The sequence below is a fragment of the Globicephala melas genome, chromosome 7, assembly GCF_963455315.2.
Source record: "Globicephala melas chromosome 7, mGloMel1.2, whole genome shotgun sequence".
NCBI lineage: Eukaryota > Metazoa > Chordata > Mammalia > Artiodactyla > Delphinidae > Globicephala > Globicephala melas.
The window spans coordinates 62294458-62319841 of NC_083320.1; the positions used below are offsets into that span (position 1 = coordinate 62294458).

Consider the following 25384-nt stretch of genomic DNA (forward strand, 5'->3'; position numbering starts at 1 on the left):
GAATTTACCAAAAAAAAAAAAAAAAAAAAAAAAAAAAAATGAACAGAGCCTCGGAGACCTGTAGAACAATAAACAAAAGATCTAACATTTATGTTATCGGAATCCCAGGAGAAAAATTTGAAATTAAAAAAATTTTTAAAATAATAATGACAGAAAATTCCCTCATTACCTACAGGGAACAATGATTTGAACAACAGACTTCTCACTTGAAACCATAGAGGCCAGGAGGAAGTGGCCTAACACTTTTTTATGTGTTGAAAGAACTGCCAACCCAGAATTCTACATCTAGTGAAAATACCCATCATGAAAGAAAAGGAAATAACAACATTTTCAGAAAACTAAGATAGTTACCAGCAGACCTACCCTTAAAAAAATGGCCAATTTCTCCAAACAAAAGGAAATACAAGGAGGCTTGGAGTTGAGTAAAAATATGAGGCAAAGCAATTAACAATCAACTCATATAAAAACAAATATAAATGGCTCCTAAGGAGATGATAACATCAAATACCTTAGAGAAATGCTCATTTAAACCAGCTTTAAAAACAACAGCAACAACAACAACCAACCCTGTAATTAGGCTGGCAAAGATTAAAGAGTTTGATATTATGTGGCTCTGCAAAGGGCATAGGGAAATTAACTTTCCTATATTCTAGTGGCAATGCCTACCAACATTACAAATGCATAACCCCTATAATCTGTTAATTCTATTTCTAGGAATTTATATTATCAACATTCACATACACGTAGAATGGTATACAAAATTTGAGAATGGGAACTGATCGGCAGAAACGGAAAAAAGACTTTTCACTGACTATCCTTTTATGCTTTCTAAATGTTGAACAAAATCAATGTATTAAATTTTAAAACTCCCAAGTCTGACAACAATTGTTGTCACCCCGTTCTCCAAAAAACCCTACTTCCTGCCTAACCACTTAAAATCTATTTCAAAGTATCATTTATAAGCATATAGCCATCCTTAAGATAAAAGAACAACACTTTTTAACTCTTGGGCCACTTCTGGTTAGTTTATTTTAGATTATTTAGATTATGCAGTTTGCTTATCAATCACTATGTAAAAGAAATTCCCAACCCTGTTCACTGACCTTTGTTGGGAGGGGAGGTAGGATATGGTGTAATACTACTGGGTACTGACTTTACTAGTATGTTGTTAAGGTGAAAAAACAAACTTCTAGAACATTTTACTTGTAAAAACATATGGTAAGAAAATGCTGCTTTACTAGTTTTTTGAGAGGTGTACATTTTATGCCAATGAATTTCACGTGAAGCCTTTATATTGAAGGAAATTTCAAGGCCATCATCAAAATAAGGTTTGAAATAAAGAAGAGAACTATACCTCAAATGAACCTCTTTTCATTTCAAAAATACTGGGTCTCCCCTCTAAACAGATTCGAAGTTTAACATCCCACTATTCTCCATTAAAAGTGCTATCACCATGGCTCTTAATTCCAGGATAAAGACACTGAAATGGGATCCTGTCACCATACAAATGAGTGTCTGATTTTTTCTACTGTCTCCTGAGTACAAGATTCACCAACTGCTTCCTCTATTGTGCTCTTCTTTCTGTACTGCCAGGTAATCTGTTTTCTACCACATATATACAAGATTTCTGCTCATATAACTATTTATTTATTGCCATGCTGCCATAACTCAGCACTTGTGTTTCTATGTACTCTGTAATATATCATCAGCCCCAACTCATGCTGCATAGCAAAGGTGGACAGACCTCTCTTTAACAACTGCAGGAAACTCTGAAGAGACCAGCATGATCTGAGATCATGGTAACTCTTGAAAAGCCAGGAAGTACCTTAATCAGGGTAGTGGTCTGTGTTCTATCCTACACTCTGCCCCTTGATAGCCTCTACAGGGTTGCAGTTTTGATTAGCCTCCTGTGTTCTCCTCTGCATCTGTTGGAAGGATCTTCCCCTCGACTCTGAACCTTCTCAGGCACATTCAAATAGCCACAAAAAGTAGAATTTCCAATCTCACAACAGCAAAGGGAAGGCCCAGGATGATTGCCCAGACTCACCAAGACCACTTACAGGTGGGCCCAGACAGTCATATTTCTTCAGAAGTCTTTTTGTTTTCTTTCAGGAAGTTAGAAAAAGAAAAAAAAAAGATTCGGTATTTATTTTTAAAGTGGGGAGTGTATCTCTCAAACAAGGTTTTAAATATGATGATGATGATGAACACCGCTGTGTTACACAAAGCTTTTTGACTATGTCCAATTTAAGACTGTAAGAAGGCCATCAAACTTATAAATTGGATGGAAGACTCAGCTCTGCCTAAAAAAAAAAAGATTTTATTGATGCTTGACAAAATCCATTCTGACCAATGTTCTGAATGGTAACTGAAGGACTGTAGAGTAACAGGTGCCAAACTGTGTGACCTCAAACATAAAGATCTTTTCCTCTTTCTATAGTGTGATCCAGAACAGAGCAGGCATGGAAGGTACGACTCAAAACAAATCTGGCCTTTCGGTAACTCCTGTGCAGACAGTAACAAAGGGCCAAATCTTCCCCAACTGATGAAACTGATAAGGGCAAGATATACTTCCTTAGCATGAGTCTGAGGAACACACACTCGAACACTACATCAACTTTCAGCACAACTTCCTGGCCACAATGGCATGGGCAAAATTAGCATTTATTGCTTCAAGTGAAAATATATTATAAAAACATAATAATATACAGAGTGACATTCATTCACCTTTTCATCCTTTCAGCAAATATTCATACACTGACCATTTAGTACCAAAAGAATCTTTACACCATATTTATTAGAGTCTATGATAACATTTATGGTTTAAGATGTAAGCTTTTTAATTATCTCTTCTAAATATGTAAACCACACAGCATCCTTAACTTTTATAAGCAGAGAATAGATCCTAACACAAGATCCTTGAAGACGATAAAACACAAGAAAAAAGCCAAAAAACAGTTAAGTACAGAATAAAAGATGAATACTTTCTAGATGATGTGGGAAGAAATAATATCTTAAACCAAAATATTCCAATTGTACTGACAACACTTTGAAGAATTAAATAGCAGAAGATTCAGGGTCTAAAATATGCAAAGATTTAGATTGCTTTTTAGTTTCTATTTTTTCAAAAAAAGGTAAGATACTCAACGACACTTCATTCTTTCTGAATCATCACGAACACAAGGCATACATTATAACTGCTGTTTGTAAATAAGGATAGATAGCCAGACTCTTGCACACAAGAAGTTAAACAGTCCCAGTATGAGCTGCAGCAATATTCCTGTGATGGTTTAGAAGGTATATATTTGACATAAAAGAGAAGAAAGTGAAATCATTAGAATCAAAGTGGAATGCAGAGAAAGAAAAGTAAAAATAAGCCTTCTCCAGGGAATTCCCTGGAGGTCCAGTGTTTAGGACTCGGCACTTTCACTGCTGTAGGTCCTGGTTCAATCCCTGATTGGAGAACTAAAGAAAAGCAAAATAAAACGTGCATATTACAGAGCACATCAGTATACCTAAAATTTGAGAACAGAATGTTCTACTTAGGGCAATTCTGAAAGGAATATTAAAGACTTTAATGAGTTAGCAACATGTAACAGAAAAAGCTCTCAAACATGCCAGATGCTTCTGAATCTAAGCAGTGCATGAAGGGGAAATAATTTATTCCCGTGAAGTTTATTAGTCTATGTTAATCTCTTCAACTGTCATCCTCCCCACACCATCTCTTTCCCTAGAAGAATATTTATTTACCATGCTATTTAGACAGCTACATTTTTTTTTTTTTTTTTTTTTGCGGTACGCGGGCCTCTCACTGTTGTGGCCTCTCCCGTTGCGGAGCACAGGCTCCGGACGCGCAGGCTCAGTGGCCATGGCTCACGGGCCCAGCCGCTCCGCGGCATGCGGGATCTTCCCGGAGCGGGGCATGAACCCGTGTCCCCTGCATCGGCAGGCGGACCCTCAACCACTGCGCCACCAGGCAAGCCCTAGACAACTATACTTTTTAAAAAGCCCAAAAAATAAAGTGGAAGCAGATGGATGAATTACTGCAAATAATTCAAGGAAAGTTAAGCAGTTACATGATAAATGAACAAAGTATGAAGTAAGATAAAACACATTTGAAAAACACAAAAATACATTTAAAAACACAAAAACTTCATATTTATATTCACTTTAGCGTAAAGATCGTGTCAACTAATTACAGTGTGTTTGTTTTGTGTGCGTAAGAGTTATCAGAAATATATACTTGCTTTTAGGGACTTCCCTGGTATCACAGTGCTTAAGAATCTGCCTGCCAATGCAGGAGACACGGGTTCGAGCCCTGGTCCGGGAAGATCCCACATGCCGCAGAGCAACTAAGCCTATGCACCACAACTACTAAGCCTGCGCTCTAGAGCCCGTGAGCCACAACTACTGAAGCCTGTGCGCCTAGAGCCCGTTCCGCAACAAGAGGAGCCACCGCAATGAGAGGCCCGCGCAACCCAACGAAGAGTAGCCCCTGCTAGCTGCAACTAGAGAAAGCCCACGCAGCAACAAAGATGCAACACAGCCAAATAAATAAATAAACAAACAGATTTTAAGAAAGAGAAATATATACTTGTTTTTACCTTTAGATTTGGGAATTAGCTCTCCACAACTGAGTATCCGCACCTCAGCAAATGGTTTGCTAGCTGCATCTGTTTTCTGGTTTTCTATCTCTCTCACAACTTCTTGACCAGAAATCACTTGCCCAAAAACAACATGATGCCTAAAGAGTCAAGTAAAGATGACTAAATAAAAGCTTCTTATTTTAATATTAATTTAAAGTAGGTTGTAAAATAAATTAAAATAATCTTTACCCATCTAAATGAGGAGTTGGTTTTGTTGTTCTTTTGGAAGTCATCAGATAGAAGAATAAAAACAAAGTCAGAGAAAAACAAAGTTAGCATCTCTAAAAAGGAAAAGAAAATAACTGCATTGGAAACAAAGTAGCAAACAAAGAAATCATATATATGCTATCTTAACATAACAGAATCTTATTTACCTTAACCTTAAATAGAATCAAATGCAAGATGCTTTCGACAATGCATTTTCAAAAACTTGTTCTGAAATACCTATACACTGTTGAAAACTTACATGAAATTAAAGTTCACATTTTGGTGTTACTTCTATCCATCCATGTTTCCTGCATGTAACTGGGCTCTTATTGAATATCCACGGTTGTACAGTATTCTACTGTCTGGGCATATCATAATTTAGCAAACCATTTCACCAGTTTATGGGTTTAACAACAGTGTTTTTCAATCTTAACATTTTCAACAGTTAAAGCCCAGGTCATATTCTGATGTCCTCATACATGTTCTGTTGGACCTGAACAGAAATGGTCCATGTAGTGTTTATAAATTTTTAAATTAGCTGCCAAGACTTAAAAATTTGGATACTTCTATATAAAAATCCAGATTCAAAAAAAAAAAAAAAAATCCAGATTCCAGACCTTTTTGAAAACATGGAAAGACATGGCACCTGGCATGTGGCAATAATTGGTCAGGCTGAGTATCCCTGCCTTCTCTAATACAGAGATTAATCATTACGTTTCTTGTCCCAGCAGCCTTTACTCCCTTATATTACTTGCCTAAGACCTATGGGTATTTGAGTTTGTTATCCCTAACATAAAGTAAATTTCACATTTAAGAAAGATATCTGCATTAAAATTTGGACAAAACCTAAAATTAGCAAAAAGGAATTTTTAAAAGTCCTTCTTTTCTCCACATCAACCTTAAAGCTTTGTAGATAAGAAAGCTGCTATCTGAGTAGCTATGAAGACACACTGGTACAACAGACTGAATATGGGCATTGTACAAGATTTGTCATTTTAAAAATCTTATCAAAAAAGGCATTAGAAATTTGGAAGAAGGAACACAATTTAAGCTAACTTTTGATTAAAACACACACTAAAAAAAATTCTAACACATACATGTATTTTTAAAAGTTCACCGTATTTTAAAAACTAATAACCTGTTATTGTTTTCTCACTGTAACAGCTATGATCACCTGAACTTGCTAAAACCACCTAGAAATGTAAAAACCTAGGTATACACTATATATGTATTTGTGTTACATTTAGTGTATATAATTTGCATCAAGATACAGTCAATCCTCACTTTACAGATTACGTATTTGTCCACTGGCTTGCTCGCGAGAATTTATTTGTAACCCCTAAACCAATACTTGCATTGCTTTCATGGTCACTCTCAGATTGGTGAAAAAGTGTTGATAAGAATGGAAAAACTAGAACTCTTTGTATAATGCTGGTGGGAATGTGAAATGATGTAGCCATTGTGGAAAACAGTTTGGTGGTTCTTCAAAGAGCTAACCATAGAACTACCATATGATCCAGAAATTCTATTCCTAGGTATCTATCCAAAAGAACTGAAAACAGGGAAACAAATATATATGACAATGTTCACTGCAGCATTATTCACAATAGCCAAAAAGTGAAAACAACCCAAATGCCCACTAACAAATGAATATGGATAAACAAAATGTGGTATGTATATATAATGGAATGATATTCAATCATAAAAAGGAATGAAGTTCTGATACATGCTATAAAACATGGATGAACCTTGAAAACATGCTAAGTGAAATAAGTTAGACACAAAAGGACAAATATTGTATGATTCCACTTGCATATATAGAATAGGCAAATTCATAGAGACAGAAAGTAGAATAAAGGTTACCAGGGGCTGAGGGAAAGGGAAAATGGCTACTCTCTGGAATGATGAAATAGTTTTGGAAATAGTGGTGGTAGCTGCAGAGCATTGTGAATATAATTAATACCAGTGAGGTATGCAGTTAACAAATGGTTAAAATGGCAAATTTTATATTATATAATTAATATAAAACAATAAAATAAAACATTTAAAAAAAGATTAAAAACTGAAGTTGTTTCCTTTAAAAAAACAGAACACAGAAGTAGTAAAGAATAGTTATCTAAAAGTGGAAAGAGGTCAGGAGAAACCAACAATTGGAAGAGTCTGAGAATATACATGAAGGGTTATTTGAATTTAACATATGGGTTTTGGTAAGCACAGGAGGGATTTTATTTTAAAAAGTGAAAATAAATGATAACACTCAGTGTTGCTGAGGATCTGGTGAAACTGGCACTTACATACTGTTGCTCTAGAGTAAACTACACACTTCCTTTTGGAAGTCAATGTAGCAATATATATGGATAGCCTTAAATATATGTAAGTATTTCACTAAGTAAACTTCTAACAACTTACATAAAAGAATTAAAAAATACATCAAACAATAGATACAACAATGTTCACTGTAGCAGTTTGAAAACAAGAAGCAAACCAAATGTTCAAAACTAAGATTAAATAAATAAAACCACAGTACATTCAAACAATGGATTAACATGTTAATTCATATTTAGTGATGTACAAAGAAATTTATATTACATCCAAAAGTTGATTACAGACTATATGCAACTATCTACCTGTATTTTTATTGCATGTAAAGATGCTCTGGGGATAGGATTGTTTTTCTTCTTTTAATCTGTGTGTTCTAATTTTCCTACAACAAATGTGATATAAGTTGTTTTCATTTAAAAAATCAGAAACACCTGTATATAGGCAATTGGCTGAATAAACTGCAGTATATACACACAACAGACTACTATACATCTGTGGGGGAAAAAAAATGAGAAAGATCTCTATGAACTGATATGCAGTGATTTCTAGGTTATATCATTAAGTGAAAAGAAAAAAACATATACAGTATGCTATCTATTGTGTAAGAAAAAAGGGAAAATAAGAAAAAAATATATATCCGTGCTTATGTTTGTAAAAAGATATACAGAAAAATAAACCAGAAACTAATGAGGTTGGTTACTAATATGGATAGGTGGTGGGAAAAAAAAAGGTAAAAAAAATGGGGGAATGGGAATGGAATGAAGAGTTAGGTGCGAGTGATACTTCAGAAGTATTCTCTTTGCTTTGACTCTTGGAATCATGTTAATGTTTTAAAAGCTTAAAACAAAAAGGCAAGAAATAAATCAACCTGAGAGGGAGAACAAATGAAATATAATCGGAAATGAATTTAACATATTTTGAGTCACAAAACCACACAAAATTTACACTAAAAAGTACTAATCCAGGTCATTTTTAAACATGATAATTTAACTACATACCCTCACTGTAAAAACAAAAATTGCTATAAATAAATAGTGAACTCTAGTTAGTAGGTTACTCTTCACAGTGGTATAGGATGGCAATTTTTAAATATAGGATTCAACAAATGAGTAGAAATTTTGAACACACTCGGAGGGAGATTTCTCACTGTTGAAGAAGGGAGTTACAAATGTGGAACAGAAAACACAATAATCCACATGATGCTGACAGATTAAGTTCTTCTGAGACCAGAAGAGTTTACAGTTATTGAAGAGGAGAGCAAATCTTTACCCATGGGACATGATAAAAAGTATGAATTGCTGACAAGAGCCCTGGTAACAATTTTTTTGTAGTCAGAATTGGAAAACATTAGCACTATTGACTTTGGGTTACAAATAAATTTAGTGAGTAGGCAAATTCACAAATACAGAATCTTTGAATGAGGAACAACTGTATTTTACTCTTTATAATTAAGTAATTTACGAAGAGATACTCAATGCAAACATCCTGTTCCTTGTTAAACTTACCCTATAAATTTACCATCCATAGGTAATTCTTTCCTGAATCAATGTTACTGAGATGACTGCAAAACAGGGACATTTCTAACTCTATAATTCCTTTTACATTTATTAGTTGCATTCTACTAAGGAACAGTTTTTCTTTCTCCCTTGTTATTTATTCATTTATTATTTATATCTGAATGGACTCCTGGATTTCCATTTTATTTGATAATATGATACCATCATTATTTATTTTCAAGATAATCAATGCTCAACTTGTCCTAATTTGGCCAGGCGGAATGCCACCCCTTCAAGCTGGCTCCTGAGTCCTCTTGACAAAAGTCTTCATCTTTTGAAAACTTTAGCAGTACAGTTCAACTCCCCTTTCAACAATTCTTTGTTCTTCCTCCTTCAAAAATTCTCTCCCTCATACGTCCCTCTCCTATTTATTAGTGATCAGTGGCAGGCACACAGAGAAACGACACACCAAAAACGTGATATTTTAAATCATCAGATCATTAATTCTTACATGAAGAACTGTGAGCCATTTGTATCCTTCCCTCTGTTGGCCATTGACAAGAGAAATTCTTTGTTGTGTTTAACAGCAAAACTCTCATCTATAGAGAAGCAAAGTTTTCAGTTATAGGTATAACTCCCCCCCAAAATTCATTTTCATTCCTCTTCATATCTTGTGTTCATATCATGTGCTCTTTAGTGTCAGACAAAATTTAGATAAAAGGTTAAAAGAAGAGAAATCCAATATTAACCAATTTCCTCCATCTTTTCAGATTAAAATATTTCTAATTTTCAATCCCTTGCTATAAAATCCAAATACTTTATCAACCCCCTTTCAATATTATTCTTAGCACAGAGAGGCACTCATTAAACTTAATATCTGCCATGATAGAAAGAGCAGATTGCCTTCGAATCTTGGATTAGAATTGGAAAAAAGCAGGTGGAACGTGAAAAAAAATTTCAGACTCCCAAAAGTGAAAGATGGGAAATATGAAATTAATTCCACAATCACATGTTTATAGTCTTTCAAATGATCTTCACATTAATAAAAAATTCCAGACAGAAAACTTAAATTTGGGAAAACCATTATAGCCAAATCCAGAATATCAAAGATTAAAAAAAAATCTTCATAGAAAAATGGATGCACAAAAATGTTGATATTGTCACTACGAAATATAGCTGAATCTCTTTTAATAAAGATTAGGATCAAGCTATGGAAGTTCCTATTCTAGCACTACAATTCTAAAAGTTTATTACAGATCACTGAAACCCTTCAAGTAATATAATGTACGAATGTACTAATTACAAAAAAATCCTACCTTTATAAAAACTCTATCACATAAAATTTTTCACAAGAAAATTAACTTCGTTTAGTTGAAGGTAGTTGGATATTAGTATATCAATAATCTTATTGATTCAAGAGAGAAAAATCAATGAATACTAGAAAACATTAAAAACAATTTAAACAAACGTTTTTACCTTCAAAAAATCCTCCATAAATGGATTCCCCTCCTCGTCCATTTCCTAAGAATGAAAAAACATGGGACTCTTAGAACTGATAAGTCAGCAATCTCCTTGAAGGTCCTACCTAAACACAATGCTTCTTACAAAGTAGGTACTTGAATGACTTTGAATCAAGAATACTCAAACGTTCACAGCAAATTATAAGACCTTAACTTAAAGTCAATACTGACAAGACCCCAAATTACTTTCTCTCCTCTATGATACAACAGTATGAGTGTAACAAAGTTTATTAAGATCTGTAGAAGAAAGAATGTTCAGATCCTAATGATTATGTAGGTCTTTTAACAGAAATTACTAGTAGCTTCTCAAAGTGTCTTTAAAAACACAGTTTCAATGTTTTTACAATAATAGAGGTAAAAACCATACTGTAGTAAAGGATTACTGGCTGTGACAAAATCAAACATGAACACTGATAGGCTACTAAGAGATGAATAGTGTTTTGTTTTTAATCCAGAAGCAAATTTCTGAAATTCATATATCAAACATGAAATTTTTTCCTATGTGTTTCCTCCTTTTTATCTATTTCTATGAGTACTTCTAATTTTTTTTTTTTTGGCCACGCCAGGCAGCTTGCAGGATCTCAGTTCCCCAACCAGAGATTGAACCCAGGCCCTCGGCAGTGAAAGCTCCGTGTCCCAACCACTGGACCACCAGGGAATTCCCAGTACTTCTAATTGTTTGACCAAAGATTAAGTGGGCTGAGAAGAAAACTGGCCTAGTACTTCTAGAGACTTGTCTAACTTTGAGATTCATGTATTTAACAAAGAATATAAATATATGATTTTCTTTGTGGGAATCAAAGTCTTACCTTCACTGAAGTCACCACCTTGAACCATAAAATCTTTGACAACTCTGTGAAAGAGACAACTTTTATAATGTAATGGCTTCTGAGTTGATTTCCCTGTCCCCTTTTCACCTACAAGGAAGAAAAATTAGTAGGCTGTTAAGTAGAAAAGAAATTAAGGAAGTAGTATTAAAGCAAAATTCATGATGAAATCACAAGAAAAAAATTTTTCACTACTTCTTTAATTTTGTATCTATATGAGATTACGGATGTTCACTAAACTTTCTGTGATAATCACTTTATGATGCAAATAAATCAAATCATTATGCTGTACACCTTAAACTTATACAGCAGTATATGTCAATTACATCAATAAAACTAGAAGAAAAATTTAAATAAAATAAATAAAACATTTAAAAGTTAAAAAAAAATTAATGATGAAAGCTTTTGCCCAGTAAAATACACCTCTCTTGACCTATACAGACTTCTTTAAATTACAGAATTTTAACTTTCCTCAGGAATTTTTAAAAAATTCATTTAAAAAGCACCCATGCTTTTCTACTGAGTGTAGAAATCAATCTCAGGTACAATCCCATTACAATTAATATGTATAAGAATTACTTTCATGTCTAGTAAATGTTGCATAGTCAGCATGCTGAGAAGGAAATAATATGCCTGAAAAAATCTAAAACATGTTAAATTAAAAATCAAAGCAAACTGAAATCAAATGGGACTACTATTAGGGCAAGTGAAAATGTCAACAAACCTGTACAAAGACAACGAAAGTTCTCGCATGTTTTGGGGCACACATCAGAAAATAATTCAAAGACAACTCTTCCAGCTAAAAAAGAAGGTAGTTGGTTTAAATTTCTTTACTAACTTAAAATATTAAGTACTTATATATAAATGTTAAATAGGGACATTAATTTCCTTACCAGGTTGATTATTAATGGCGATGTCAAAAAAACATCGAGGACGCTGAACCTTTATTCCCATGGCTTCAGTACTTCAATCTATGAGTAAAATACAGTTTCAGGCAAACAGACGAAAACAGCAAAGATTTTTCATACATTTCTGAAAACAAAACAAAACTGTGGAGCATAAATGAAAAATGTAGTCTGAATTTATTTTATTATTTATTTCCATGACATAAATCACATGAATTATTCTTTTCTTTGAGAGATTAGATTGCATCTTGTGAGGCAATCAGAAAAGACATTATAGGTCTAGCCATTATATAACACAATTTCTATTTTAACAACCAAATATAGATTGCCACCTCAAACAGAAAATTGTATTAAGTCTGTATGATTAGTGAACTAAGCAGGCAGATTACCTTTAAATAGAGAAAAATCAAGGACAAGCTGATCCAATCTTTTTGTGCCTAGAAAACAAAATAAATTTTGATTAAAATGGTGGACTTTTTAAAAGAAAAACATTCAAATTCCCCAAAAATGCCAAAAATAATTCCCCAAGGAAGAAAGAAAGTGGGATACTTTAGTAATAGTAACATATGGTAGATTTACATTCTGAGTAAAAATATATTACATTTTACATATAAAGCTATTTTTTGATCAGAAACAATAGCCTTTACTGATACACTAGTGTAGACACAAAAAATATCAGTAAGTGAGATACTCTATGTAAGTTTTATCTACGTAACAGATGGCTATTAGTTAAGACATTCTTTTTTTTTTTTTTTTTGCGGTACATGGGCCTCTCACTGTTGTGGCTTCTCCCGTTGCGGAGCACAGGCTCCGGACGCGCAGGCTCAGTGGCCATGGCTCACAGGCCCAGTCGCTCTGCGGCATGTGGGATCTTCCCGGACCAGGGCACGAACCCGTGTCCCCTGCATCGGCAGGCGGACTCTCAATCACTGCGCCACCAGGGAAGCCCCAAGACATTCTTTTGATAGGCGTTTATTTTAAGGACTTAGAATGTTTGAATTGTAATACTTGGTGGAGAATGACAGGGTAAGGTGAAAAGCAGAAGAAACAAAATAGCATCCAAAATGGCGCACTATAAAAATAACAGTTTCATCTGTTTAGAACAGAGACTAACTGAAATGTTTATGCATTTCTGAAAATTATAGTATCTAGGCTGGTAGCTCAGTAAGCAGTGAATGATATTTTAAATCCAGTGAAATTTTTATTGAGACAATTTTAGATTCAGTTATAGGAAATAATACATAGATACATGTTTCCCCAATGGTAACATTTTACAAAACTATATAATAGCACAACTGTGTATAATAGCACAACTGTAGCATAAAAGCATAACAATGCTTATACACTTCACATTTCCCCAGTTCTACCTGTACTCATATGTGTGTGTATTTATTTAGTTCTACACAATTTTATCACACATATAGGTTCATATAACTACCACCATTCCTATCAATTTTACACATACCACAAACCACAAGTCAGAATACTCAACAATAAAAGCATGGAAGACTTTGCCCAAATTACCAACAATTTGAAAAATACAAATTCTATGTATTTATTCTTTATGGCATGGAATGGGGGGGAAATACCATTTTCTCACAACTTCCTCCATTTTTTATTTCTAAAAGATACAATATATATACTAAAAATTTGTTTCACATGAAATAAAGCAAAAAAGATGCCTTTCAATCCTCCAGGAGACTACAGACATAGACTTCCTGAAAACAATAAAACAAAACAAAACTTAGTAATTTTAAAATCTTGCCAAGTTTGCTGCATTAAGTTTTTTTGTATAGAATTTCAACTCATGCACATTTGAAGTTGAGAATACTCTGAATCCATAAATCTGAGGAAACTATCCTATCTTAAAGAGAAATATTAAATTACTACTTAGTACCTGATTATCTTTTATCTTCTAAATAACTTTTACAGGCCTTCTTAAATTCTCTACTTTTGAGGGTAGAAGAAGAGAAGAGGAAGTTTAGTGATTTATTTATTTTCCTCCAAAAAAAACCTTCTAAAGTTATTTGTTTAGCCACATATCTCAGGTAGAGATTTTTATTCTTACAAAATGAGTATAGTATAGATAGCACTGCCCAAAACATATTGAATTGTTTACAGTTATAGTTGATTTCCTATTTACTATGTTCTTGAAAACAAACTCCAAATGTGTGACACACACACATACACAGAGGGAGTATTATTCAGTCACAAAAAAGAAAAATATCCTCCCACTTGTGACAACATGGATGGGCCTTGGGGGCATTATGTTAAGTGAAATAAGTCAGACAGAGAAAGACAAATACTGTACAATCTCACTTACACATGGAATCTTAAAAAAAATCCAAAACCTGAACATATAAAGTACTGAGAATGTAATGTACAGCATGGCTAGTAATATCGTGCTGCATATTTGAAAGTTGCTAAATAGACAATCTTCTCATCACAAGAAAAAAAATTTTGTAAGTATGTGAGGTGATGAATGTTAACTAGACTTACTGTGATCATTTTGCAATGTATACATTTAATAAGTGAGCATGCTGTACATCTGAAACAAATATAAAGTTATATGTCAATTACATCTTAAAAAAAAAAGGATTTACACCAAAATATTAACCTTGATAATACCTGAGCCATGAATTTAAGGGTAATATTTATGTATTTCTGTTTTCCAAATTTTCTTCAACAAACAGGTACTAATTTTATAAGCAGGAAAAGTATTTTTAAAGAAATACTAATGAGATAATTTTCTGCCTATTAAAATAGCAAAGATATTTTAAAAGAATAATTCCCAATACAGTAAGCAACTCCTCTGGAAACATATGTAAACCTCTTAAGTTTTTATACCTTAAACTGGTTTATACCTTAAAAAATCCAATTGCTAGGAATCTACTGTAAGGAACTATCTTAAATTTAGAAAGCCTTCATGTATAAAGTTGGCCATCTTACTGCTCCTTTCAGTAATATACTATCACAAGTAATCTATTCAATATTATGACAAATGGTTACATTATGGTCTCTAGTTGAACAAAATATCATAGTTATGGAAGCAATGCTTACAAAGATTAATAATTTGGAAAATGCTCATAATTTGTTAAAAATAATCAAGATATAAAACAGTATATGCAATATTATTATTATAATAATTATAAACTACTCCTAACCCTGAAATTCAAAGATTTACAAAAAGAAAAAAAAAATTGAAAGGAGGACTTCCCTGGCGGCACAGTGGTTCAGAATCCGCCTGCCAATTCAGGGGACATGGGTTCGAGCTCTGGTCCGGGAAGATCCCACATGCTGTGGAACAACTAAGCCCGTGAACCACAACTCCTGAGCCTAAGCTCTAGAGGCCACGAGCCACAACTACTGAAGCCCGCGCACCCAGAGCCTGTGCTCCGCAACAAGAGAAGCCACCACAATGAGAAGCCTGCGCAGCACATCAAAGGGTAGCCCCCACTCGCTGCAACTAGAGAAAAGCCCGTGCACAGCAAGGAAGATCCAACGCAGCCAAAAAAAAAAAAAAAAAAAGGAAGATTGAAAGGAAATAATCACTACGGTGTTTGGTTTTAAGACTGGAGAGTGTTTTTGCCTCACTGTACTTCTTTCTACTTTCTTTAACAAACATAACTGCTGCTAATAATAAAAAATTCATAATAGAATAGAAAATGTACATATAATTTTCTAAGATTATAATATACATGTCTGCGTGTGGTTATAATATATATTTATGTTATACCATGTGGGGATACTGTACTTTTCATAGAAATAGATTTAAATGGTTGCTTGAAATAACAAATCAAATATGCCTTAAGTTTAAGAAAGATGAAAGACACCATATTATTATTAAAAGCACTGTACAAATATCTTGAGTATGTAAATGTTCTAATATTAGTAGCTAATGAAGAACAATGGTGACACAAAAGATGGCTCAATGCTATGTCTCTAACATTACTGAAATCAAATTTTATCTAATCAGAAGCAGGACACAGTATTTCCTCTTTATTATTTCCTGGTATTACAATATCTAAAATCAAACATAAGACAAATATCTGGTCAATTTTTCTTTCCTTTTTTTTTTCAAGAAAGAGTGAAGAGAAAATACTGAGAGATCAAAAATACAATTCAGGGAAAAAAGTCAAGCCTATGCAATTTTCAAGTCTATGCAATTTTCAATAAAGTAAGTCATGAATTTCCTAAGGATAGTACATAAAGACAGCTTTCAGAGCAGTAGTCTGCAGGCGAACTGTTCACTGCAAAGTTGTTTAATCTAAATGAGTTGCAGCTGTTTTATAAAATGCAGATATAAATTTTTCTTTAAAAAAAAATCACCATATGTAGCAACATGCCCCACTCCTGTACAGCAATTAGCATAGTGTGCCCCTTTAGATGAGGTATATATGTTCCAGTTCGACCTAGTTTCCACTATTGCATGTTAGCCATTACCATTTATCATCTACTTGACCTCTTGCATTCACCTCACCTGCCTGACTCTCTAAGTATTTCATACTTAATATCATCTACTTTATTTATAATGAAAATACTTTTAAAGATAATCAGCAAAGTTAATAAGCTCACTGAAAAAAGAGTACACAAAAATGCATGAAATACTGACTTTTAACACTTTTATATACATTCTTCCACTTTCTTCTAACCAGATAGAATTACAATATGTTGTTTTAAATGTTTATCAACACTATCAGTCATTTTTGTGTGTCAACAATATATAATGTAACAAAATTTCAAAATATTAAATGCCAGGATGTATAAACTTCTGCAACAAATGTATTTCATAAAAATATCAGAGAGATGTAACAAATTCATAAGTAAAAAGTTTAATCTTGTAGTTTCATACATAAAATAATTTCCATATTCACCCTAAAGTAACATGAAGGACTGGGGGGGCAGCAGAAGGACACAGGCAACTAATTATTAAAATATATAGTAAAGAACATGGTATTTGTAATTAGGCAATAAATAATGCAGTGACTTTATTACATTCAAAGAATTACCTGGAAGTTTCACACAGTATGAGGGAGTCAGCATAGCATTTGGTCTTGAAAAAGGAGACAGTAAATACTTTTAACTATTAAGATGACAAGCGGGTCTTTGACATTTCTGATTCCCTTGGCTAATTCCTAAGTGTCCTTAAAAATTTAACATAGCCAAAGTACACTCTGGGAATTTCACCCCAACTCTCTAAAGTTCAAATGATTCTCATTTGTTCAATTTTATTTTCATTATCATAAACTTGTCTGTAAACTCCTTGAACTCAGATCCTTTATATCTTCAACACCAAGCATAATGTCTGGCCCAGGACTACATTACCAAAGAGAATGCGAGTTAAGGCATGAGCAGAAGCTGACTCTTACTCAGTACCTTTTCTCCCATATGTACTGCTTCTCACCTGGGGTATCGCTAATACGTATGTGTAGTTAGTAAATCTTCTCGGCCTATTCCACAGTTGAAATAGAGCCTGTTTTCTAGATCTGCCTTCTAGGGCTGCATTCTATTAAGTGTCTATTTTCTTTTCTTTTTCTTTAAACAGAATCCACTATAAGAGAGAACATCTTCAGTTCAAAACCAAGAAACAAAGATGGGAAGTTCTCATTTGCTTAAGTTTAATAAAAAGGTAACAATTTTCATATAAGTCTTCCACCTCTAAGTGCAATCATATTAAGTTTAACTAAAACTATAGCAGATCTTGAAGATTACTTTCAAAGATGGCAATCTAACATTCACATTTTACATTCATTCTTTACCCTACCTTAATGTAATTCACAGAGATCAAATGAGAAATAAAAATGGATTGCTTAGGGCCTCCCTGGTGGCGCAGTGGTTGGGAGTCCGCCGGCCGATGCAGGGGACACGGGTTCGTGACCCGGTCCTGGAAGATCCCACATGCCGCGGAGCGGCTGGGCCCGTGAGCCATGGCCGCTGAGCCTGCGCGTCCGGAGCCTCTGCTCCGCAATGGGAGAGGCCACAACAGTGAGAGGCCCACGTACAGCAAAAAAAAAAAAAAAAGGATTGCTTAAAAAACATATAAATACGTTTACGAATGCCAGATTGCTAGCGAATTAAGTACAAACAAGTTAACGTTCTGAGGTGTCAGAAAAAGGCAACTATGATCTTCTGCACAGTTCCCCTTCCCTTAGTGTCTCTGACAGTCACAAACCTCGGCCCTGGTAAAAACATAATTAACAGTGTATAGGCACTTACTAAATTCTTAAATCCTTCAGAAAACTTAAAGAGAAAAGCTGTAATGTTGCCAAGTTCGGTGTTAAATAACTTTTTGCACATACAATCCGAGAGACATAAAAACATAGTACAACTATGTTAGTATCAAACTAAAAAGCATATACTAACTGGGAAATCTCTCCTAATATTAATATTTTACCTGCAATTATCTAAACTCTTATAATGATAAATTTATCCCACTGTCTTCAGAGATAGAATCACACCATACTAGCAATGTTATTCAATCCAGTAACTCCTAAATAAAAAATTACACTTTTGAAGTTTGAAGGAAATAGATAATCTGGTCCAATCTTCTGATTTTATACACCGACAACAAGAGGATTAGAGAGCTGAAGTGACTGGCTCAAAGTCACAAGCGGAAAAAAAAGCAAGAGTTTTCTGGTTAAGACTACAGCTTCACTGTAGAAACTAGCTTATTCACAAATATTCCAGATAATGGCTTACATAATTTTACTTTTCGCCATATGACCACAATGCAATGATTTAATTATGAATAAACCTTAAGCTAAACTTTATGCATAATTAACAGTAGCTTAATATATAAACCACCAGGCTTCATGCAAGTTAAAAATCAGTAAGTTAAGGAATCATTCATGTTTTAAAAATAACCATTTTACTACCAAAAATTGATATCTATACTTATAAGTATGATGTATTTAAATTTCAAGAACAAGTTGGTAATCATTTTAAGCCACTACTCAAACTAAAACAAAGTGCAAAAGATTTCCTGTCTGGCACTAAGAGTACACAGTCCCAGTTACAGCAGTTTTCTCTGAGTATCTATAATACTGCCTGTAGTAAATTTCAAGATGCAAGATTTGCCTTACGGAAATAAAAATATACTGAGTTCTTATGGAGACCATATATGCATTAAACCAGGTCAAAACTATTGACACTTAATCAAATGAAAACTGAAACTTGGTGCTAATATTAAAGAAAAAAAAAGAATACCACTACGTAGCAGTGAGATTTGCAACAAACTCTTCAAATCACTTGAATTAATTATCTATGGATTCCAACTACATAGAACAAGTAAGACACCTTAGTACATCAGGATACAGAAAATAAATACATTATAATTCTGTTGAAATATCCTACAAATAAAACAAGGGAGGGCTTCCCTGGTGGCGCAGTGGTTGAGAGTCCGCCTGCCGATGCAGGGACACAGGTTCGTGCCCCGGTCCGGGAAGATCCCCCATGCCGCGGAGCGGCTGGGCCCGTGAGCCATGGCCGCTGAGCCTGCGCGTCCGGAGCCTGTGCTCCGCAACGGGAGAGGCCACAACAGTGAGAGGCCCGCGTACCGCAAAAAAAAAAAAAAAAAAAAAAAAAAAAAAAACAAGGGAAAACATCAACACGTATTTCTTAAAAGAGCAACATTTGAAGAATTAATTGTAGATGGTGTCCTGATAACTAATAGAACTAGTTCATCCTACTATGAAGGCTACCAATTTCCCTTTGCATAGAGAATGGATGCTGCCTGATAGGAAATCTAATTTAAAATATGCAAAATATCAAAAGGACAAAGACTTTACTTAGAGGCCACCGATACTGCAAGACCACAATAACAAGCACGAAAAATCAAAGGCCTTTAACAAGTCACAATAAATGTAATGTATGCTCTTCACTTCACTCATTCGAGAACTGCGGAGTTCTTTTACACAGAATTTTAGCAACCTTGAATATTTATGTTTGAAGCCCACAGCTGACGACAGTCTGAAATCAAATATCATTTTATAGATGAAATAAAACTGAGGTTCAGAAAGATGGCTGGGCCAGAAACAAATTCAAAGTTTCTGACCTAGGAAGTTTGTATACTTGTACACCCCCGACAACAGGGGAAGACAAGAGTCTGCAAAGACAAAAACCTTAAAAAGGTAAACAAAGTTAAAAAACAAAACGAAAAAAGCACAGAATCCTACTACAAGACAAGACCCATTAGGATCTCAGGACACCAACAATCCTGAATCATAAATTAGAAAACGTTAATGTAAAATGAGCTCTGTTTAAAACCGAAGTATGTAATTTCTCATAGAAATAATCCCATCTCAAATGGTTAAACTAAAAAAAGGAGGAGCGGAAGATAAAATGGGTAAATTTTCAGATGCATAAAAAATATGAATGAGAGAAACAGCCATTCTAGATATCTGTGCCTTTTCTGGATTTTATACCTCGATTTCAGAAAATGTTTACGCACCCCCTCTCCATCGTCTATACAAACCGGGAAATTACTGGCCATTCTTTGCCAAACGGTAATCCAAAGACTCACTCACATACTTTTCTATCTGGTTTTAAGCTACTGAAAATTAACGTACCCCCTAATTTCCAAAACACTTAATTGTTCCTTGGTTGTATTTCTGATCACCATTGCAAAAACTTGGTCCTGCATAAAGTACTGTTGTGGGAAGAAATTAAAATCAATGCACAAAATGGTGCTTTTGTAACATTTCCAAAACGACTGAGTTTTCCATTCCCGCAGACCTCGATTCAACACCTTAAAAGACTAAAGACGAAGCAAATTCGCACACTTCCCCCAAGGCATATGGAGCTCCGAAGCCATCACCCTCCTCCAAAACAGTAACTATCTCCTCCAAAAAGGCCTGCACTGCTCACAGCTCCTCGGAACCGTGGGAGAACTTGGAGTCAGCTCTGGGATGAGAAGGGAAGAGCCTGGATTTGAGTTTCAGGAGAACTAAGTGGCCTGTGTCACTTCACCACGCACGATAACCGGCTGTGAGAGGAAAAGGTCGGAGTACGGGGAAAGCCTAGCCTAATCTTAAACCCTGAGATCCTGGCTCCTCGCCTGCCACTCTCCAACCCTAATCTGACAGGACGGCAGGTAACGCGTCCCACTTCCCCACCTGTCCTCCCACCTACCCCGCATTCGTGCTTAGTCTTACGATTTTGAAGCATCAACATCACCCCGGCTCCCTAGAGTTCAGGCCACCATCGCTGCCGCCATATTACAGCTTGTGCGGCAAAATGCGTCAGGGAGGGAGGTGTGCGCCCGAGCGGAGAGGGCGGGGGCGGGCAGGGGGAAGGCCGTTTCCCAGGCCCGTGAGGCCCGGTTAGAAGGCCGCAAGAGCTGCAAAGCTAGCGTCACGATCCTTGGGGGCCGCCTCTGGCACCTGGCAGCCCCGATACCTCGAGGGGAAGACGGTAAAGTCGGTCTGGGCCTATCGCGTCGGCTCCGCCCCTCTCCTCGGGCCCTTCCCGCTCTCGTACCCCGGCACTGCTGCAAAGGACGCCACCGAAACAACACGGGCCCCGCGCCACCTACTTGCACTAGTACACTCTCCTCTTCCCGGGGTCCACTCCTTTAAATCGCTTCAAATCTACCGCCGCCAGAAAAGGCGCTAAGGCCAATGACCGCCTCCCTCCCCCCAGTCCCGGCGTGGAGGGAAAGCGTCGCGCCGGAAGTACGTCACGGCGCGGCGGACCTCATCTTCGGGTGATCCGTCGCTCGCGTCATCTCACCCTCCCCGGAGTTCTAGGATTTTTGTGTCTGTTAAATGCCTGGTTTATAGGTAATTTAATGCTTTCTGTGTGAGTTGATTGAGAGCGTTTGTAACCGCCATGTCGTTCGTGAAATGAAGTGCTTCACTTAATAAACATTTATTGATCCTCTGCCAGGTTACTGGGAAGGAGACCCTACCTTCAAGGAGCTTCCAGGTCAGCTTCCAGTTAACGCTATGACACAAGTTCTAAAAAACAGATGAACAAAGTGCTATGTGACAAAAGGAGGAAATTATAAAGGGCATTGACGCTCTTTGTTGTCGTTTTTAAATATTCTCACAGCAGCCCCATGATACAGATTATTATCCTTGTTTCACAGGTAAAGAAATTGAGGCTCAGGGAAAATAAGTGCCTCCCTCCCAGACACACTGTTCCTAAATACCAGAGCAAGGCTTTGACTGCAAATCCAGTTCTCCAGGGGAGACCACTATTTTGGGACATATATTGTTATTTAATTGTTTTAACAGGCTGAGAATCCCTAGATTTTTAGAATTAATTCCCCCTGTTATTCAGGGGAGTTGGCGGCAATCATTGTGGAGATATGGGGTGAGTGAGTTTTAAAGGAAACAGCTAAGAGGACTTAGATTTTACTACTATATGAAAAGAACGTTAAGTTACAATCATTTAAATTTTTCACTCATTTACCTGAGGTAAATTAGTAATTATCAACAGCAGTCGGGCATGTGGTACTCTTAAGCATCTTCACCAATTTTATTAAATGTAAAACTGAGAGGACAATCCCTGCCACTTTTAAGCCATTGCCTTCATTGCAGGGGAGCAGCAGCATACTCCTCTTTGAACAGTTCAGAGGTTGTATGAATTTACACTTTGCAGTGAGGAGGGGAATTCTACAATACCTTTAAAAATCCGATTTATACTGAGCACTCTATTAAGATAGATTTTTTAAGCGTTGGTTTGTTTGACTTTTGTTCAGCTTCCTTCAGAATATATTTTTATTTAGCTATGATATACAGATTTATTTTTTAGATTTCTACTTACTAGTAGAGGTAATGTGTGGCATTGCTGTGACATTGGTGTATTCTCCCTCTTTCCCACCCATTCAGTCAGAGACATCTTTGAGGATATATTACAGATTATACCATAGTTAACATTTTGAGGTGTACAAAGGTGACATTACTAATCTTGTTCTAGAATATACTATCTTCCTAGAGAGATAGACTTTCATATGAAGTGACTGAAGAATTATTTAACAGTAAAATATTAATAAGTACTTAGATATAGTATACATTATAAATGGTCAGATTTTAGAAGATTCTTGAAAGAAGTTTTGAAGCAGCATTACAAATGTCCATTCAAGGACTGGTGGCTGGTGCTGAACTATGACAAAGTTTTCACTGCTCTTTTCTTAAGAAGAGTTGTTTTGGGGGGAATTCCCTGTTGGTCCAATGGTTAGGACTCAGCACTTTCACTGCTGGGGCCCCAGGTTCAATCCCTGGTCGGGGAACTAAAATCCCATAAGCCATGTGGCACAGCCAAATAAGTTGTTTTGTTCATTTTAATTAAGCATATCACCTTTTCTCAGATGGTTATAGAATGTGATAGTTGTTTTCTTTCTCTAGATGTCCTTACTTGGACAAATGAAAAATTGGCATGCTTTGCTGGGTCTCAAACATGTTGAAATTTCATTGGTCTGTGAAATCCAAAACTTTCCCAAATAGATTTGACATGGATTTATTGTTCCAAGAAGGAAGATGTTGCAAGTAACAGGAAGTATTATTATCTACATTAATATGGTGGCTTAAAGAACAAAGGATTTATTTCTCTCTTACATAATAGATCTGAGGTGAGAGGGCCAGATCAGAGGGCAGCTTTACTCCATATAGTCAGTCAGGACCTTGAGTTCCTTATATATAATTCCAATATGCTCCAGGGCCTTGACATTGCATGATTAGAGTGTATTGCCGGTTTCAGGCAGCAGGAAGGAAAGAGGTTATGTCTTAAGGCCTAAACAAGGAAGTAATACATGCCACTTTGCCTCTAATTCCATCAACAAAAACTTAATCGCAGGGCCAAACCCAATTACAGGGTACTGAGAAATGTAATATTGACATGTGTCCAGAAATAAGACAAGGCCAAACCCAATTACAAGGTACTGAGAAATGTAATATTGACATATGCCACAACTACTGAGCCTGTGCTCTGGAGCCTGTGAGCCACAACTACTGAGCCCGTGTGCCACAACTACTGAAGCCCATGCACCTAGAGCCCATGCTCCACAACGAGAGAAACCACTGCAATGAGAAGCCTGTGTACCACAATGAAGAGTAGTCTCCGCTCGCCGCAACTAGAGAAAGCCTGTGCTCAGCAACGAAGACCCAACACAGCCAAAAATAAAATAAATTTATTTTTAAAAAAAGATAGTTATTTGCATAATTAGTTTATGTGACCATTTCGTACTATGAGCACACAAGATTTGCTGTGATGTTGCTAGCATTTTGAAATACATTTAGACTCTAGCACTTGTAGGTGAACTGTTAGAATCACTTTTATTAACAGATTTAAAGAAAAAAATTTTATAATCATCAAAACGGGGTTTCAAGGGGTGACTTCAGTTAGACCTTAACTTACTTTGTATGCCTTTTTTAAGGGTAGGATTTTAAAATTAAAGTTTAACATATATTCATAAACCGTAAGTATAGCTTCATACATTTTTACAAAGTGAACATACAGGTGTAACCTCCACTAGATTAAGACATAGAGCAATATCAGCATCCTGGAAGCGCCCCTCATACCCCCACCCCATAATGCTATCACCCCACCCCTATCAAAGATAATTTCTATTTGGAGCTCCATCAGCATATATTAGTTTTGTCTGTTTTAGAAACTTATATAAATGGAATTATGCATATATATTCATTTGTGGCTGGCTTTTTTGCTCAACGTTGTGTTTGTGAGATTATCAATATTGCTGCGTGCAACAATAGTTTGTTATTTCTAATGTCCGTATAGTACTCCATTATATGTGTGTATTAGTTGGGGTTCTCCAAAGAAACAGAAGGAATAGGATATAAATAGGAAGAGAATTATTATGAAGAATTGGCTCACGTGATTATGAGGGCTGAAAAGTCTCACAATCTGCTGTCTGCAAGCTAGAGACCCTGGAAAGCCGGTGGTATAATTCCAGTCCAAGTTCCAGATCCAGGGGAGCTGATGGTGAAAATCTCAGTCCAAGGGCGGAAGACCAATATCCCAGCTTAAGCAGCCAGGCAGGAAGCAGAAGGGGTGAATTCCTCCTTCCTGTGCCTTCTTGTTCTATTAAGGCCCTCCATGGACTGGATAATGCCCACCCACATTGGGGAGGGCAGTCTACTTTACTGAGTCCACCAGTTCAAATGCTAATCTCATCCAGAAACACCCTCACAGACACACCTAAAAATAATGTTTAATCTGGGTAGCCCTTGGCCCAGTCAAGTTGACACATAAAATTGACCATCTCAATGGGTATTGAATAATTTATCCATTCTACTTTAGATGGATATTTGTGTTGTTTTTGAGTTTTAGATATTATGAATAAAGTTTTTATGAAATTCTTGAATCTGGTATATTGGAGCACATATATTTTGCACGTACGTTGGAAATATACCTAGGAATGGAATTGTTGGATCTTAGGGTGTGGATAGAATCAGCTTTGGTAGATACTGCCAATGAGTTTTCTGAAGTGGTTGTACAATA

The 25384-nt window shown here is 35.8% G+C and overlaps 1 protein-coding gene across 5 annotated transcripts in view; it reads right to left on the bottom strand.

Annotated features, from left to right (window-relative positions):
• The window catches only part of PPIG (peptidylprolyl isomerase G), a 44410-nt gene extending 22824 nt beyond the window's left edge, over positions 1 to 21586 (bottom strand). The window contains exons 1-9 of one of the 5 annotated variants that reach the window (XM_030852409.2): positions 21456 to 21586; positions 12313 to 12360; positions 11912 to 11989; positions 11743 to 11817; positions 11001 to 11108; positions 10148 to 10192; positions 9183 to 9270; positions 4836 to 4865; positions 4605 to 4744 (exon numbers count right to left, since the gene is read on the bottom strand). In XM_030852409.2, coding sequence (XP_030708269.1) covers positions 4605 to 4744; positions 4836 to 4865; positions 9183 to 9270; positions 10148 to 10192; positions 11001 to 11108; positions 11743 to 11817; positions 11912 to 11972 — 547 coding nt within the window. In that variant the 5' untranslated portion in view covers positions 11973 to 11989; positions 12313 to 12360; positions 21456 to 21586. Of the gene's footprint in view, positions 1 to 4604; positions 4745 to 4835; positions 4866 to 9182; positions 9271 to 10147; positions 10193 to 11000; positions 11109 to 11742; positions 11818 to 11911; positions 12051 to 12312; positions 12361 to 21052; positions 21178 to 21455 lie in introns of those variants that run through there. The other 4 variants (XM_060302283.1, XM_030852412.2, XM_060302282.2 and 1 more) reach the window with 4 other exon arrangements.
• Positions 21587 to 25384: the final 3798 nt, after the last annotated feature.